This window comes from Triturus cristatus, chromosome 6 (genome assembly GCF_964204655.1).
Source record: "Triturus cristatus chromosome 6, aTriCri1.1, whole genome shotgun sequence".
NCBI classification, from domain to species: Eukaryota; Metazoa; Chordata; class Amphibia; order Caudata; family Salamandridae; genus Triturus; species Triturus cristatus.
In genome coordinates this window covers 18,817,293-18,832,672 of record NC_140589.1, presented here as the reverse complement: position 1 = coordinate 18,832,672, position 15,380 = coordinate 18,817,293, and the positions used below count along the sequence as shown (strand labels likewise).

Here is a 15,380-nt window from a genome sequence, read left to right as displayed (position 1 = left end):
ACAACTGCTTATAATAAACATTTTGCTGACTGAAAAGAAGAGATAAAGGGAAGACTGCTCTTTTGGGAAGGGCACGGGCAAGGAAACCAACAGTAACATCCACGTGTATGTATATTCCCACGGTTTTTCAGATTGTTTTTGAGGGGCAAAAGAAGAACATTGAAATTGAAAACATTGGTCCACTCACCCCAACAAAGGGCACAAACTTCTGGCAGGAGTCCTCATCCGGGCTGTGTAAAAAAAACAAAAAAAACAGAGAGAGAGAAAGCATGAGAGAAAGGACATCATGGAAGATAGCACCTACGTACAGCCCAATCTCATGCCACACAGGTCAACATCTGCCTGTCTTCAAGTGAGAGAACTTTTTTAATTCATGGAAACACAATCGGAAAATCGGAAAAGCTTATCGCGTACTTGCAACCTCTGTGTAAACTTGCAGCAAATTTAAGTACTAGTGACACACTGATCCTATGTGTTCTAATGCTTGAGTGTCCCTTCTATAGTGTGGCAGACGTAAAAAAACCTTGTCACGTTTCATTACCTACATTTCCCTGTGTCCATCCCATGCATTCCTGAAATCACTTACTATTTTGGATTTTTTTCAATGATTAGAGGTTTTAGAGGTTGGAATGGACAGTAATGTACAGTTTCAATTCTACTGACTGGTAAAAAGTCATGTTATTGATTCCCTTTTATATCCTGATCTCAGCCAAACTCCTTCATGTAATACCTGGCGGCATTTACAGACCCCGGCGATGTGCATAAACTACAATACTTCAGGTGCAGCATCAAGAGTCGTATGTTTAATATTAAAAGAAAAACAATTTCCAGTCACCTGTTCTTCTCTCTATATGCACCAAAACATTCCAGTTGGTCTCTACTTTGCTTTGTCTTAGGTGCAGATCCCACCACAAGAACCTCAAAATAATAACCTAAAGAGATCCTGGAGAAGATCATCTCAAGACGTTAACCCTCAAACTATAATCTTGAGATATTAGCCTCAGCAGGATAACCAGAAGTGAATAACCCTAAGATCCCTCTCCTGTTAGCTGGACTGACCTCACCTGCCACCTGCTCCTATGGATTATAGAGCTGCAAGGGTATGAGGCTGTGCTTGACTGCATTCAATCTGAGCTGCCGCCCCAGACAAACCTTCCAACGCTCAGAAATCACCCCTTGTTTACGTAGGACACAAATCTGATGACTAGTCTTTTTTGTTCTACAAACCAGCACATATTTAGCATTCCTTTTACCTTCTCACATGAATAGACAACAAATGTTGTTTTGGGTCCACTTCAGGGCACTTTATTTGTTTAACATGCTATTTTTACAAATAAACATAAAAAACATTTGGGTCAGAATTATAGGTGGGTTAGGTTAAAAATGTGAGGGCATTGAACTTACAAATATACTGGGGTAAATACTAAGGATGAGAATTAGTTCCTATGCCAGAGAGGAGTGGTCTTAATATTCTAGTGTAACTGGATGGTGACAGTTGTCACATGGATTTTGTCCCAGAGGGGAATATGTCCTATCTTGTGATAGTTAGCCAGGCTGTCCGGATTAAGGTTGGCCTTCTTCAGTTGCATTAGGATAAGGCTGATTCTCTACAGGATGCAGAATCTATCTTGAAAATACATTCCTCACATTCATTTAATGGCTCCCTCTTCCAATGAACCAGGGGAACAGCCATGGGCTCAAACATTGTCACCTTCTATGATATACTCATAATGGGCTTTCTTGAAAGAAAATGGAACTGAGATGACAAAGGCTCTGTATCCTACCTAACACATAGTATATTCTGGGGTACGGAAATAGACAACATTTGGCATGGGGATTCACACCTCCTACAGCAATTCTCTATATTTCGTAACACAAACTGCAGATAAGACACAAACATGAGCACAAACTGCATAAACGTCTTTGATTTTAATGTCTGATTCATGGAGATATTACTATAATCACAAATGATCCCAAATCAGACAGCAGTCAAAATCCATCCTGCTTGCAAACAAAAGTGGCCATCTGATGCACCAGTTTCAGAATATCCGTAAAGGAGAGTACCCACAAATCTGATGTACTTTGTCAGGAGATCTTCCGGCAAAAGGCTTAGGACTTACTTGAGGGGTTTAAGAAAAGAAACTATAAGACTAATACTCTCAAATTTACTACAAGACACTTGTAAGAATTGACTTAAAAACAGCTTCTCCATGCAAAAAATCTCCAGGAATAAAAAGATCATTAGCACCTATTAGGAAGGACACATACTCACAAGAAATACATTTTCCAAAAATTGTCATATTCTGTAGTAGAAGCTTTAATCTACATTCTGCATTCTGGCAATACAGTCAACAAATATTTTAATCGAGAACCCATACTAACATTCAGGAAAGTGCTGAACAAGAACACTATCGAAAGAGGAATCTGTAACCTATACACACCCACCAACAGAGCACTTTAAATGACACCATGTTAAAGAACGCATGCTCAAATTCCAGGCACTAGAACATGTTGACCCATCTACATGAAAAGGAAACGGAGAACTGTGACTGTAAAAAGCTGACCAACTGGATACCTAGATGTAGGAGCTGGCCTCAACAATGTTCCAGAACTACACAATTCCTTTTTTGAGCCAGAACAATCTTTACTCAGTTACTCTTTTTTCAGTTCTACAGTTATGCTTCTGAGAACTGACGTGTGTACTATGGCTGATACAGTGACAGCTGCATCTCTAACCGCTTCAGACCCAGACTACGGCCCGTTTCGCCAGACTATGGATTGCTTCACCAGACTACGCATTGTTTCACCAGACTACACCATTCTCTACGCTCTTCCCTATGACTTCTACCGGGTCCGCCCTGCTCCTTCGATGGGTTCAGCAACTACTAGTTACACCACCATTACCTGAACAACCTCGTTAGCACAGGCAGCCAGTAACATACCAGTCCCATTCCTGCACAGCTCTGATGCTGAAAGGTCTAGTGGATAAGCACACAATGGCTGACATAACACTTGGAACTTAACATTGTGGCGCTTTTGTTTGTCTCTATGCACTATGTCTTATTCTCACTGTCATTGGTACCTGTTTGGTGTCCTGTAAGGACTAATCTGCATTCCTCTAAATCCACTCAACATGGCACCCACTTGCCTACACAGCCCATAACAGAAGGGCACATGATCCCGCTAATGTGACATCCATGAAGCAATCGCAAACGGTGCTGGTTACTCACATAACGTGACTTGCTCCTGACCACAATGGACGTACTGAAGGAGATGGGTGAGTGCAGAGACCTCCTTGCCCTCAAATGTTATCAAGTTACACTTAATATCAACAACATTGTGCTATTATGTTTCCCAGACTTGGTCTCTCATCACTACAAAGACGGAGAGGAAGTATGGCGTACCACAGTCACCTTCGGTCAACAAAATATCTGACACTGATAAATTGTAACAAGTGCATTACTCAATGCCTCCCGAATAACTGGGAACCTGAACTGCACTTGATTCACAGCCAAAAGGAATCAAACACTAATACAATATGTCTTTTACCAGCTGTTGTTGGAGCCGCCACATCTCTGCATGTTGATCTATAGTTCACCATCACTGACACAGCAGACCACAAACTGCAGCATATAATCACTGTTGGTCTCTCTGTGTGTGTAGACACCACAGTGCATTGCTCCATTTATTCCGACAGTTGTAGATGTCACTTCACTCTCAAGGGTTTGATGGGCTTCCTTGTACGCGTGTTTCTTGTGCAGTAGTGCGCAGGCCTTACTGGTACTTAATAGATATTATTTTACAGCCTTGAAAAAGCCATTTGGAGTTTCTCGAAGAGCAAAACATGCATCGGCTAATCCCGCTCTATGTATTTGTTTATTGCATACTTATGAAAGTGCTAAGTTCCCCATCTGATTCCGATATAAAGCAACCAGGCCCTGGAGCAGTACTATCCCCCATTTTATAGCACGGTGTTCACCATCCGGGATGAACATTGTAGGAAACATCTAACAGTCTTTTTTATAAGTGCAATGGCCTGCCCTGGGCTCTCTCAGAGTGCTCTGGTGGTTACAATCGTCAGGTAATTAAGAATACTGCTGCTTGCTGTATTACTTATGATTTTACGTTTGCTTTCTACATTTTAACTTTGACTCTTGATTTAAATCTTCTTGGGATCACAACCCTGGCTTGACATCCAGATCTTTACTGCAGCTGTGACCACTGTATTTACGTCTACAGTGACTCAACCCCACTCCACCTTGAGTGCATTAAGGTGTAACTGCTTGTTTACACCTTCCTGAGAGGCAAGGATCTTCGAGAGGCCAACAGTCCTTCAGTGACCATGAACCATTGTCCTGCTAAAGGTGAAATGCAGATATCTCACCTTTGAAACTGTGAGTTTGTCCCTCTAACTGCGAGTGTTGGCAGAAGCCAAACATCTACGGATTCATGGAATCTGAATGGCAGAAGTTAATTATAACACCTCAAGAAGACTCGGTCGACAAGGACAGAGTTCATCATGCCCAATGGAGCCGATTCGTGATTTTCGCTTTGTTCTGTATAATTAAGTTAGGCAGCGATGTCAGACTTCAAGATAGCTTAACCATCCCCCTTGTGCCAGCACAAGTAACTAACCAGTTATGTTCACCATCCTTTAATTACTCAAAAAGACCCATCTCAGTAAAGTGGGCTCAGAGCAGTGTCCACAGATCAGGTTACGTACCCCTGCACATAGCCAGCCAATCAGCAGTCTGCTCAGTTTTCCCACAAGTAAGAGGCCCTGAAAAAGACCAATCACAGAGAATACAGGTTGCAGCATAGTCCTAGGATCTAGGGCAGCTTGAGTCGCATCCCTTGTCTACACAGACAATCAATCAGCCCGCAAAGATGTTTTGCCTTCGAAAGTCCCTCAAAATTATCAATCCCTGCGAGACGAGATCACAGAAGGGCCACAGACTCCAGCATAGCTTGGATCACGCAGCTCCACATGAGCAGCTACTCACTTCCTACCATCGTCCTCTGTTGGACCAGTCGGATGCCCTGGCACAGGCATGCAAATAGACAGATTCAGATAAGGACACCTTCAATTAGGGTTTGGGACTCCTGCTGTAAGTATGTTAGTGAGGAAGAGGCTACTTACGCATTGAGGAGGAACGCTCCCACATTCTCCACAAACCTGCTGGCTCAGTAATTATTCCCCACTGGTTATAAACAGACAGTACAGAGTGTAGTGTCTGTATGTAGATGTTCTCTAGTAACCACGTCAAAGTAATATGAATCAACTAGTAACAGGATAGAATCTTACTGAAATTAATAGCTTTCCTCTGATTGGTCTGAGACATGAAAATAACAGTTGCACCAGTGGGGTTTGCACTTGTGATCTTCAGGGTCCACACACATAGCTGCAGAAGATGCATTAACCATGGACAAGTCTTCCCACCTGGTGAGCTGTGAACTGAAAGCTGGAAGGGTCATTAAACTCTAATCACTAGTTTAATAAATCTTAACAAGAGAAAAATGGTAACTAAATGGAAAATATTACTGCAGAATCAGACACAGAACAATCACGTTACTAGATAATGTTCTTTCTTCTCCTTGCACAGACATGTAAGGGTGGATTGTGGTGGGTAGGAAGGATACAAGGAGTGGCGAACAGTGATGAGCATTAGAAAAATATGTGCCATTCTGCTCCCTATATTTGTTCCTTTACATCACGATTTTCTACTCAGAGATCTGTGTTTCGTATCTCACGTTCCTACAAGAATTCCTTACATGATAAAATCCTTATTGCTACTAAAAGTACCTACCTCAATTTACGGTATAAAACTAACCAACGCCCGGCTGCATTTCACGGAGTGTACCTTTGCAGCAAAGTGCCTCTGACAAATTACAACACATCCCCGATTAAAGCACCAACCACAAATTATGAGTTACATTTACCAAATTAAAATATTCTATTGAAGCTCCTTCCACAAATCACAAAACTCAACTTACTAAAGATCTTGCATCAATCACAGGAAACTTCCCACCGAATTACACAAAGTCACCTTTCAAAATTATAGGATTTCTTCCTAGTGAAGGACATTTCACAAATCACAAGTCACGTCCCACCAACTCACCTTCCACACATTAGAAGATTCTTTCTAACTAAGGAACTTCCACAAATGATAAGAGACTTCCAGCAGAAGCCCTTTTCACAAGTTACAGGCCCACGCATTCCTCTCTTAACGGTTAGACTACATCATTTAAAAATGACATTCTTCTGACAAACTGCCTACCAGTAGACTCCTCTTTCAGCCAAAACTATATCCCAATGTTGAGGTCGCCTGCTTCCCATCTTTTGATCGACTACTTTTGGAATCGATAGCTCAACACGTATGATTATTTACAAGTACCTCTGTCATTGTTTTTTTTTTTTTTTTTTTTTTTTTTTATAAAAACCTTTATTCGTGCATCTTGAAAGAACAAATACGGGCCTACAACCTTCAGGCCGGCCACGATACAATGAAGCACTGATACCCACATTAAATCCCCCGTGCGTCAACAGTCAGGATTAACAACAAGTTATGGATCACATACTGGAGATATCTTTGACACTCGGGGAAGGAGAAGTGAAGGTTAATTTTAAGTTTTTAGATAAGTTTATCAAGAAAAAGTCAATGAAGGATAGGAACAAAGGAGATTCGAGTCCGCAAGATAGCCTCACCACACGGGAGAGCAGCAACAGCAGGAAGAACAACAATTGAAGCAAAAACTCAAACAGTGAGGCGGTGCAGAAATATAACAGGATAGTCACATGGGCAAGTACGCACCCCTCCGGAGCCGCCCCCACTCGATCCACCCCGCACCCGGACCCAGAATCGAAGAAAGCAGAACGCAGAGACATAAAGGAAAAAAGGCCCATAGAACTAATTAAGAACAGAGTATTACCCCCCCACCCTACACCAATGCGGAGGCTACGGCCTACCCCCCCCCAGCATAGTGCCTGTCGCCCAATGAACCCGAAATATAGAGGAGAAAGAAAGTAGGAATAGAGGAAAGAAAATAAGAAAACAGAAAAGAAGGCGGGGAGGAGCCCACGGGACACCAGAGCGCCCCAAACCATCAGCCAGTCATGGCCCCCACACACTGAGAGCCCACTACGCCAAAAAAACGGCATGCGAAGATACCATGGCACCACAGTGTAAGCGAAGGGATACGAGTCGCAACGAGTGCGCGCATAACATGCATACAGTTCCAGTCCCAGGCCAGCCCGTCCATAAACCATGGCATTAGAAGTCAGTCTAGCCCTGGCCCGATCGCGGGCTTGGGATTAAACCAGCCCCTGCATGAAGGCCCCGTGTCCCAAACAAACAAAAACAAGATGGTCGCTTGTGAAAGGATGGTGAAGTAGGATCACGAAATGGCCGCCGCCCCTCGATTAAGGTCCCTCTTTGCACCACATAAAATCCAAACCTGGCAAGTAAGGTACAGGAGTTCCACAAAAAGTCAGCAGTGGGCCACCGCGGACGGCTCCCCGAAGCCGTTAGGCATCTCTCAACAGGATAGTCCAGTGGACGCGGTGAGGCAGGCAACAATGAAGCAGGCAGCCATGACCAGGGGGACAGAGCATCCGCAGTTGAGGTGTAGAGCGGTGTACCCTGGGCGCCGGGAGCGCCAGGTGAAGGCACCAGAGTAACACAGTCACACACCGCCGTTGCGTCCCCGCAAGCGGACAAAAGCACCGGGAGACCCACGCCCTGTAGATGGCACACAGTGCGCTCACGACCCGCGGCCGACAGTATGGGGTCAAACCGCTCACTCAGCGCCTGCAGGCCAGCGCACATCTGTAGTTGGAAGTCCCGCAGGGCAGCCAGAACGGGGCCGCATGTAAGCGGAGGCTGGGCCCCCACAGCGGCAGCAATCCGGGACGGCACAGTGGAGCTGGTGTCCGGAAGAGAGGGGGCGAAGTGGGCGGCGGGCGAGACCGGAGTATCGCCCCCCAACCGCAAGCAGGCACTAAACGCCATGTTTTGCCGCTATACGGTGCAATGGCCGGGGGGGGGGTCGTAGCAAGTAGTCAATTCCCCTCAGGTCTACGCCGCAACGGGAAAGGCCGACAATCGCTTCTCTTCTCGCAGGGTCCCTCCGCCGCTGGCTAGGCAATAGGTGAAGGGGGCAGCTGCCTCCCACAGCGCGGTACTCAGAGCGGGGCAGGGGACCCGCCGCACAGGGGCCCACCCCACAGCTCCAGCCCGTCCGGCACAGGGTGCAGAAGGTGTCCGGCCGTCCCTCTCCGGGCTCGTCCGGCAACGATCCGTGGTGCGAGGTGAAATCGGGACCGCGGGGCTCAGGTTAGCGCTAGCTGGTCCGGCAACTGCGGAGCTTCCAGGGGGCCAGCGAAGGCCGTAATGGCGCAGGGTTTCGGTGCAGAGGACAAAAGCACCCAGAACTCGGGCATCTGGGCGGGCTGAGACTCCGGGAAAGCGGCAACGCGGTCAGCGCATCTTCGCACACGGTGCACCTCGAAAATCGGCGAGGATGGGCATCAGGATAGTAGTCCGAGGCCACGGACCGACGGAGCCGGGCGCTCAAGCGTCTGCTCCGGTCGCCATCTTGGCTCCTCCCTCACCTCTGTCATTGTTAACTATTTTTAAAACTTTTATGTAAATTGAAAAAACAACCACTGCACTAACAGCTCCTCCTCCTTTGACACCACATTCAACAAGTCACATGACCTTATTCAAAAGCCCACTCAACAATACACAGGAGTCATTCTTACTGTTTTATCATCAATAGAAAGCGGTGATATCGTTGAAGGACAAAACCGCTGCAACATATAGCGGAAGCTGCAGCCCGCTTCTTGTGGTACGAGTATGTAATGCGAAGGGCGGTAACGTGTATTGTATTGAAGAACAGCAAAGCCTTATGATCTCTGTTGTTTTGTTGGTATCGCTTTGAAATGACAATAAAGACATTGTTATAAAACAGAAAGCGGTGTGTTTGTAAAGATTGTGCCAACATCCCACAAGTGGGTGATTACTCCTTTGAGGGCCAATCCTTTATTATAGAAAAAACTTCATTCCTTTCAGCTTTCATGCCAACATTTACAAAACCAGAGCTGACGTGTGAATGCCCCCGCAGGCACCTCCTATCCTTTATCAGATCCAAATCAATGAAAGCTTCAACCAGATCTACAAATCAAACACAAAATTATCACCCACCCAAATAGAAAGCTCCCCATTTACCAAAAACTTAAAAAACGTGTTCTTTACAAGAAGTAATCCTTTGCAAAGCCCAACATCTGTTTTTTCCATCACTTATTGTTTCCAAAGACTAGCAAACTAATTTTAAAAACTTCTACACAGTATAACAGTGGCTGATATAAACTCTAAAATGTACCTTTGACCTGCCTTAAGGAACAGTTTGAGTCTTTCCAAGTACTCACTGCACTGGGTTTGTGTTTTCTATCAAAAAATAAGAATTCTACTTCCTCTTGCTCAATCAAAAATAAGAATTTCACTTCCTCTTGCTCAATCAAAAATAAGAATTTTACTTCCTCTTGCTGTATCAAAAATTAGAATTTCACTTTCTCCTGCTTTATCAAAGATAATAATTTCCCTTCCTCTTGCTCTATCAAAAATAAGAATTCTACTTCCTCTTGCTCTATTAAAAATAAGAATTTCACATCCTCTTGCTCTATCAAAAATAATAATTTCACTTCCTCCCGCTCTATTACAAATAATATTTTCACTTCCTGGTACTGCTGATCTAGTCACAGAACTTCTGTTTAATACTGAAACTTTCTTGAATGTCTTTATTTTTCAAAACCCTAGGTCCTCCCTTAGCTATAAGTTGGCCTCATACACCTTGAAGCTCCCTAGGGTAATACAAAAGCTTCTTTCAGCCTAAGCCAAGAGCCTGGCCCTTGACACACATGTGTGCCCTCACTGCCCTGCGCCCCGCCATCTTGGAGACCGCTGTGAGTGTCAATGCGTGAAATGGGAGATAGGTGTGTGCTCAAACACATCAGGCTCAATAAATACAGTAATGAGGTGGAAGGGAGGAGACATGGATGATGTAGGATACAACATGGGAATAAGCAGTCACATTTCAATACCTGATGTAAAAATCAAAATACAAACTTCTCTTCCTTGAAGGCCAAAGAAATCAAAAGAAGTGACAGGTGAAAAGGACTGCTCCAAGACACTGGCAAAACACAGAGAGACCGTGACATGTAAAGGTGGCAAAATACAGGCATTAACACTTTCTTAAGAACATATTTTACAAGACCAATCCTGGAGGCTGGAGAGATGCCGGGACAGAGCCAGTGAGACATGAACAGCCTATCATCTGTGCACCCTCGATTAGATACTACACTTTGTGTTACTGATATTCCATGTTGATTGCCCAGTGTGTGGATCTCACAGCTTTGTTTAATGGCACATAGGCTAGTCGTGGCATTTTACTTGTGCTTCCTTTTGTAGAAAATCTTCTTCGCCCTGGGAACAGATTCTAATGATATCTCTGTTTACTTGTTAAGAAGCACTGAACACACTTGCAGTCCAATGACTCTGGGCCTGATTCACAAAGGGCCTCTGCACTCGGGGCAGCTGCCCCGTAGTCGTGGGGAAATCTCTGCAATCAGGATAGCGGCCCACAGTCATAGGGGAGTCTCTAAACTCATGTCAGAGGCCCCGTAGTCTCTGCACTCGTGGCAGAGGCCCTGAAGTTGTGGGGGAGTCTCTGCACTCATGGTGGTGGCCCCACAGTCGTGGGGGAGTCTCAGCACTCCTGGTGGAGGCCCCGCAGTCATGGGGGAGTCTCCGCACTCGTAGCAGAGGCCCTGCACTTGTGGGGGAGTCTTTGCACTAATGGTGGAGGCCCCACAGTCGTGGGAGGGTGTCTGTGCTCGTGGCAAAAGCCCTGCAATTGTGGGGGAGTCTTTGCACTCATGGTGGAGGCCCCACAGTCGTGGGGGAGTCTCAGCACTCGTGGTGGAGGCCCCGCAGTCATGGGGGAGTCTCCGCACTCGTGGCAGAGGCCCTGCAGTTGTGGGGGAGTCTTTGCACACCTGGTAGAGACCCAACAGTCGTGAGGGAGTCTCTGCACTTGTGAGAGAGGACCCTAGTAGTGGGGGAGTCTCTGCACTCGTGGCAGAGGCCCCCTAGTAGTGGGGGAGTCTCTGCACTCGTGGCAGAGGCCCCGTAGTCATTGGGGAGTGTGTGCACTCCAGTCAGAGGCCCCGCAGTAATGGGGGAGTTTCTGCACTCGTGGCAGAGGCCCCGTAGTCATGGAAGAGTCTCTGCACTCCTGGTGGAGGCCTCGCAGTCATGGGGGAGTTTCTGCACTCGTGCAGAGGCCCTGCAGTTGTGGAGGAGTGTTTGCACTCATGGTAGAGGCCCAACAGTCATGAGGGAGTCTCTGCACTCGTGGCAGAGGCCCCCTAGTAATGGGGGAGACTCTGCACTCGTGGCAGAGGCCTCGTAGTCTGGGGGCGTCTCTGCACTCGTGGCGGAGGCCCTGCAGTCATGGGGGAGTCTCTACACTCGTGGCAGTGGCCCCACAGTCGTGGGGAGTCTCTGTACTCGTGGTGGAAGCCCCGCAGTCATGGGGGAGTCTTTGCACTCGTGGCAGAGTCCTTGCAGTCATGGAGGAGCCTTCGCACTCATGGCGGAGGCCCGACAGTCGTGGAGGAGTCTTTGCACTCGTGGCGGATGCCCTACAGTCGTGGAGGAGTCCTTGCAATCGTGGTGAAGGCCCTCAGTCATGGGGGAGTCTCTGCACTCGTTGCAGAGGCAGGGCAGTGGTGGGGGGAGTCGCTGTACTTGTTGCTGAGGCAGGGCAGTGGTGGGGGGGGAGTCTCTGCACTCGTGGCAGAGGCCCCACAGTCGTGGGGCAGTCCCTGCACTCATAGCATAGGCCCCACAGTCATGGGGGAGTCTCTGCACTTGTGGCGGAAGCCCCGCAGTCATGGGGGAGTCTGCACTCAGAACAGCGGCCCACAGTCGTGGAGGAGTCTCTACATTCATGGCAGAGGCCCCGCAGCCATGGGAGAGTATCTACACTTGTGGCGGAGGCAGGGCAGACGTGGGGGAGTCTCTGCACTTGTGGAAAAGGCCCGCAGTTGGAGAGGTAGACCCGCACTTCCGGTGGAATCTCCACAATGAGAATTCTCATTGCAGAGTTTTCACCCTTAGTGTGCAGTCACCCATGATAGCAGGGCCTCCGCCATGAGTGTGGAGACTCCCCCACAACTGTGGGGCCTCCACACGAGAGCAGAGACTCCCCCACGGCTGTGGGGCCTTCACTACGAGTGTAGAGACTCCCCCATGTCTGCGGGTCTCAGCCACGAGTGCAGAGACTCCCCCATGACTGTGGGGCCTTCACCAGGAGTGCAGAGACTCCCCACGACTGCGGGGCCTCCACCAGGAGTGCAGAGACTCCCCCACAACTGAGGGGCCTTCACCAGGAGTGCAGAGACTCCCCCATAACTGTGGGTCTCCGCCACGAGTGCAGAGACTCCCCCATTACTGTGGGCCTCCACCAGGAGTGCAGAGACCCCCCACGACTGCGGGGCCTCCACCACGACTGCAGAGACTCCCCACGACTGCGGGGCCTTCAACAGGAGTGCAGAGACTCCCCACTACTGTGGGGCTTCCAACAGGACTGCAGAGACTCCCCACGACTACGGGGCCTCCACCACGAGTGCAGAGACTCCCCATGACTGCGGGGACTTCACCAGGAGTGCAGAGACTCCCCACGACTGCGGGTCTCCGCCATGAGTGCAGAGACTCCCCCACTACTGCGGGGCCTCCACCAGGAGTGCAGAGACTCCTCCACGACTGTGGGGCCTTCACCAGGAGTGCAGAGACTCCCCACGACTGCGGGGCCCCCAGCACGAGTGCAGAGACTCCCCCACTACTGCAGGGCCTCCACCAGGAGTGCAGAGACTTCTCCACGACTGTGGGGCCTTCATCAGGAGTGTAGAGACTCCCCGCGACTGCGGGGCCTCCAGCACGAGTGCAGAGACACCCCCACTACTGCGGGGCCTCCACCAGGAGTGCAGAGACTCTTCCACGACTGTGAGGCTTCGACCAGGACTGCAGAGACTCCCCACGACTGCGGGGTCTCCGCCACGAGTGCAGAGACTCCCCCACTACTGCGGGGCCTCCACCAGGAGTGCAGAGACTCCCCCACGACTGTGGGGCCTTCACCAGGAGTGCAGAGACTCCCCACAACTGCGGGGCCTCCAGCACGAGTGCAGAGACTCCCCCACTACTGCGGGGCCTCCACCAGGAGTGCAGAGACTCCTCCACGACTGTGGGGCTCTCACCAGGACTGCAGAGACTCCCCACAACTGCGGGGTCTCCGCCAGGAGTGCGGAGACTCCCCCACTACTGCGGGGCCTCCACCAGGAGTGCAGAGACTCCCCCACGACTGTGGGGCCTTCACCAGGAGTGCAGAGACTCCCCCGACTGCGGGGCCTCCAGCACGAGTGCAGAGACCCTTTGTGAATCAGGCCCAGAATGTTTAGAAATCCTTGAGATTCACTCACACATGGATTAGGAGGGGGGGGAGAAGAACTGAACACTTTATGATCCAGGATTACGTGTTGCCTGCTGAAAAAAGTTAGTGAGACCGACAGTGATAAGAAATAGCATACGACAGAGGAAACACTGAGGTCAATGGATGCGCAATACTTACTGTTAAAATGTGTTCCCTTGACTTATAGATACATAAAAGAGTTCCACACCTTGAAGTCTTCCTTTGCCAGCGATGATTACAGATCTTTCACTTTTCAAAGTAGGTGTAGGAGGCTGGCTTAGTATACGGTGCACATTTACTTAAGTTAAGCACATGGCACTAATTCAAGCAACCCTTGTGGTGATTTTAGTGGTTTTAGACAGCCATAGAAAGCTCTCTAAGTGGTAGCTGTGAAGAGCAGCCTTCAGGCTTAGTCCAGCAGGAGTGTTAAGCAGCTTGTTTCACCAGTTCTAATCATGTAGTGTAGGTTAAACAAATAAGAACCACACCGTGTATCCATTAAAATATGTCTATTCATTACACAACACTCTCTAACACATTGGTATATCTTCTACCCGGAGCTATAAACACAAATACACAATGATACTTCAATTGCAAAGGGTACGTAAGCACCAAATACAGCGGTCTCCAGGGGGAGACCAAAACATAATAAAAAAAATGGAATGAGAACTGCGAACAAAGTTGGGACTTTGACCAGGAGAATCAGAGGAGCTGGGGAACCACCCGAGGTAAGTACTGAGGAATTCCACGGAGGTTGTGTGCAGAGTAGAGCAAACACAAGGAGATGATGGGCGGAGTGCTGAAACCCCAGTACAGTCCCAGCCATATGAAAATCAGTCTTGACCCTGTGCCTCATGGGAACAGTCCAGCTGACCTTCCAAGCCAGGTCTTCACCTGACTGGAAACAAGCACCCTGGGATCAGTTTTGGCGTAATACCCCTCATCAGCAAGGCTAGCTTGAATACAGTGGCAAAGTGAGCAAGAGACCCACGTCTGGGCAGACCCTGCCAACTTAGGGCAAACAAAGCAAACACAAGCAGATGATGGACAGACCTCTGAAACTTTTCAGACACTCACCCCCGTCACAAATCTGAGTTGAATCCATCTTCATTCTTTAGCTCAAGCTGTACGGGTCCCTGTCTAATAGAAGTCAACGGGGAAATTGCGGTCGCAGTTTTCAAGCAGAAGGACCCTTCCCAGTGGACCTTGAAGAAACCCTGTGGAAAGACAGAGGGTTGGAGAGTCACCCCACTCCTACCTGTGAGTACCCCAGGAACCAGAATACCTACACCAGGGAAGCATAGGTGCGAAATGACGTCGGAAACTGCCATAGACCACAACGGAGGACTTCAGAAAAGATGCCGCTGGAGAAAACTGTGCCAGAGTCGGGAGGAATCCAAGGATGGATTCTTAAAGTGAAGAACCTGTAAGCAGAGGGGACACTGTCTATGCCACTCGGAGGTGACCAGGAGGCACGGAACAGCAATGCCCACCAATGACTGGCGGTTCAGGTGCGTCAACTGTGACCTTGTCGCTGCAGCTGTAAGGACCAGGTGATGCTGAGGAAGGCCAGGAGCCATGCACGAGCTGTCCCACGTCGGAAGTCAAGAACCAGGGTATTGGTGTCCAGCGAGAGCAGCAGATGTGGAAAATGAAGAAGGAGCAACGTTGGGACCAGCAAGGTTCAAGGGACTCACCACAAGCAGGGGAGTCAAAGCAGGCCAGAGGAAGCAGGGGAGTCCACTGGAGCAGAAGAAGACCCTCAAGGGGACCCACAGGCCGAAGGCACAGGAGTCGCCAGTGGACCCCGACAGCTCCCCAATAAGGAAGGCACACAGTGCAGAGGATGCAGT

General features: G+C 48.6%; 1 protein-coding gene across 3 annotated transcripts in view; it reads right to left on the bottom strand.

Moving 5' to 3' along the window:
* The window catches only part of LOC146813651 (phosphofurin acidic cluster sorting protein 2-like), a 1,059,532-nt gene that overhangs the window by 154,738 nt on the left and 889,414 nt on the right, over positions 1-15,380 (bottom strand). For all 3 annotated transcript variants that reach the window (XM_085610139.1, XM_085610140.1, XM_085610141.1), the window contains one exon: positions 188-230. In XM_085610139.1, coding sequence (XP_085466265.1) covers positions 188-230 — 43 coding nt within the window. The remainder of the gene's footprint in view (positions 1-187; positions 231-15,380) is intronic.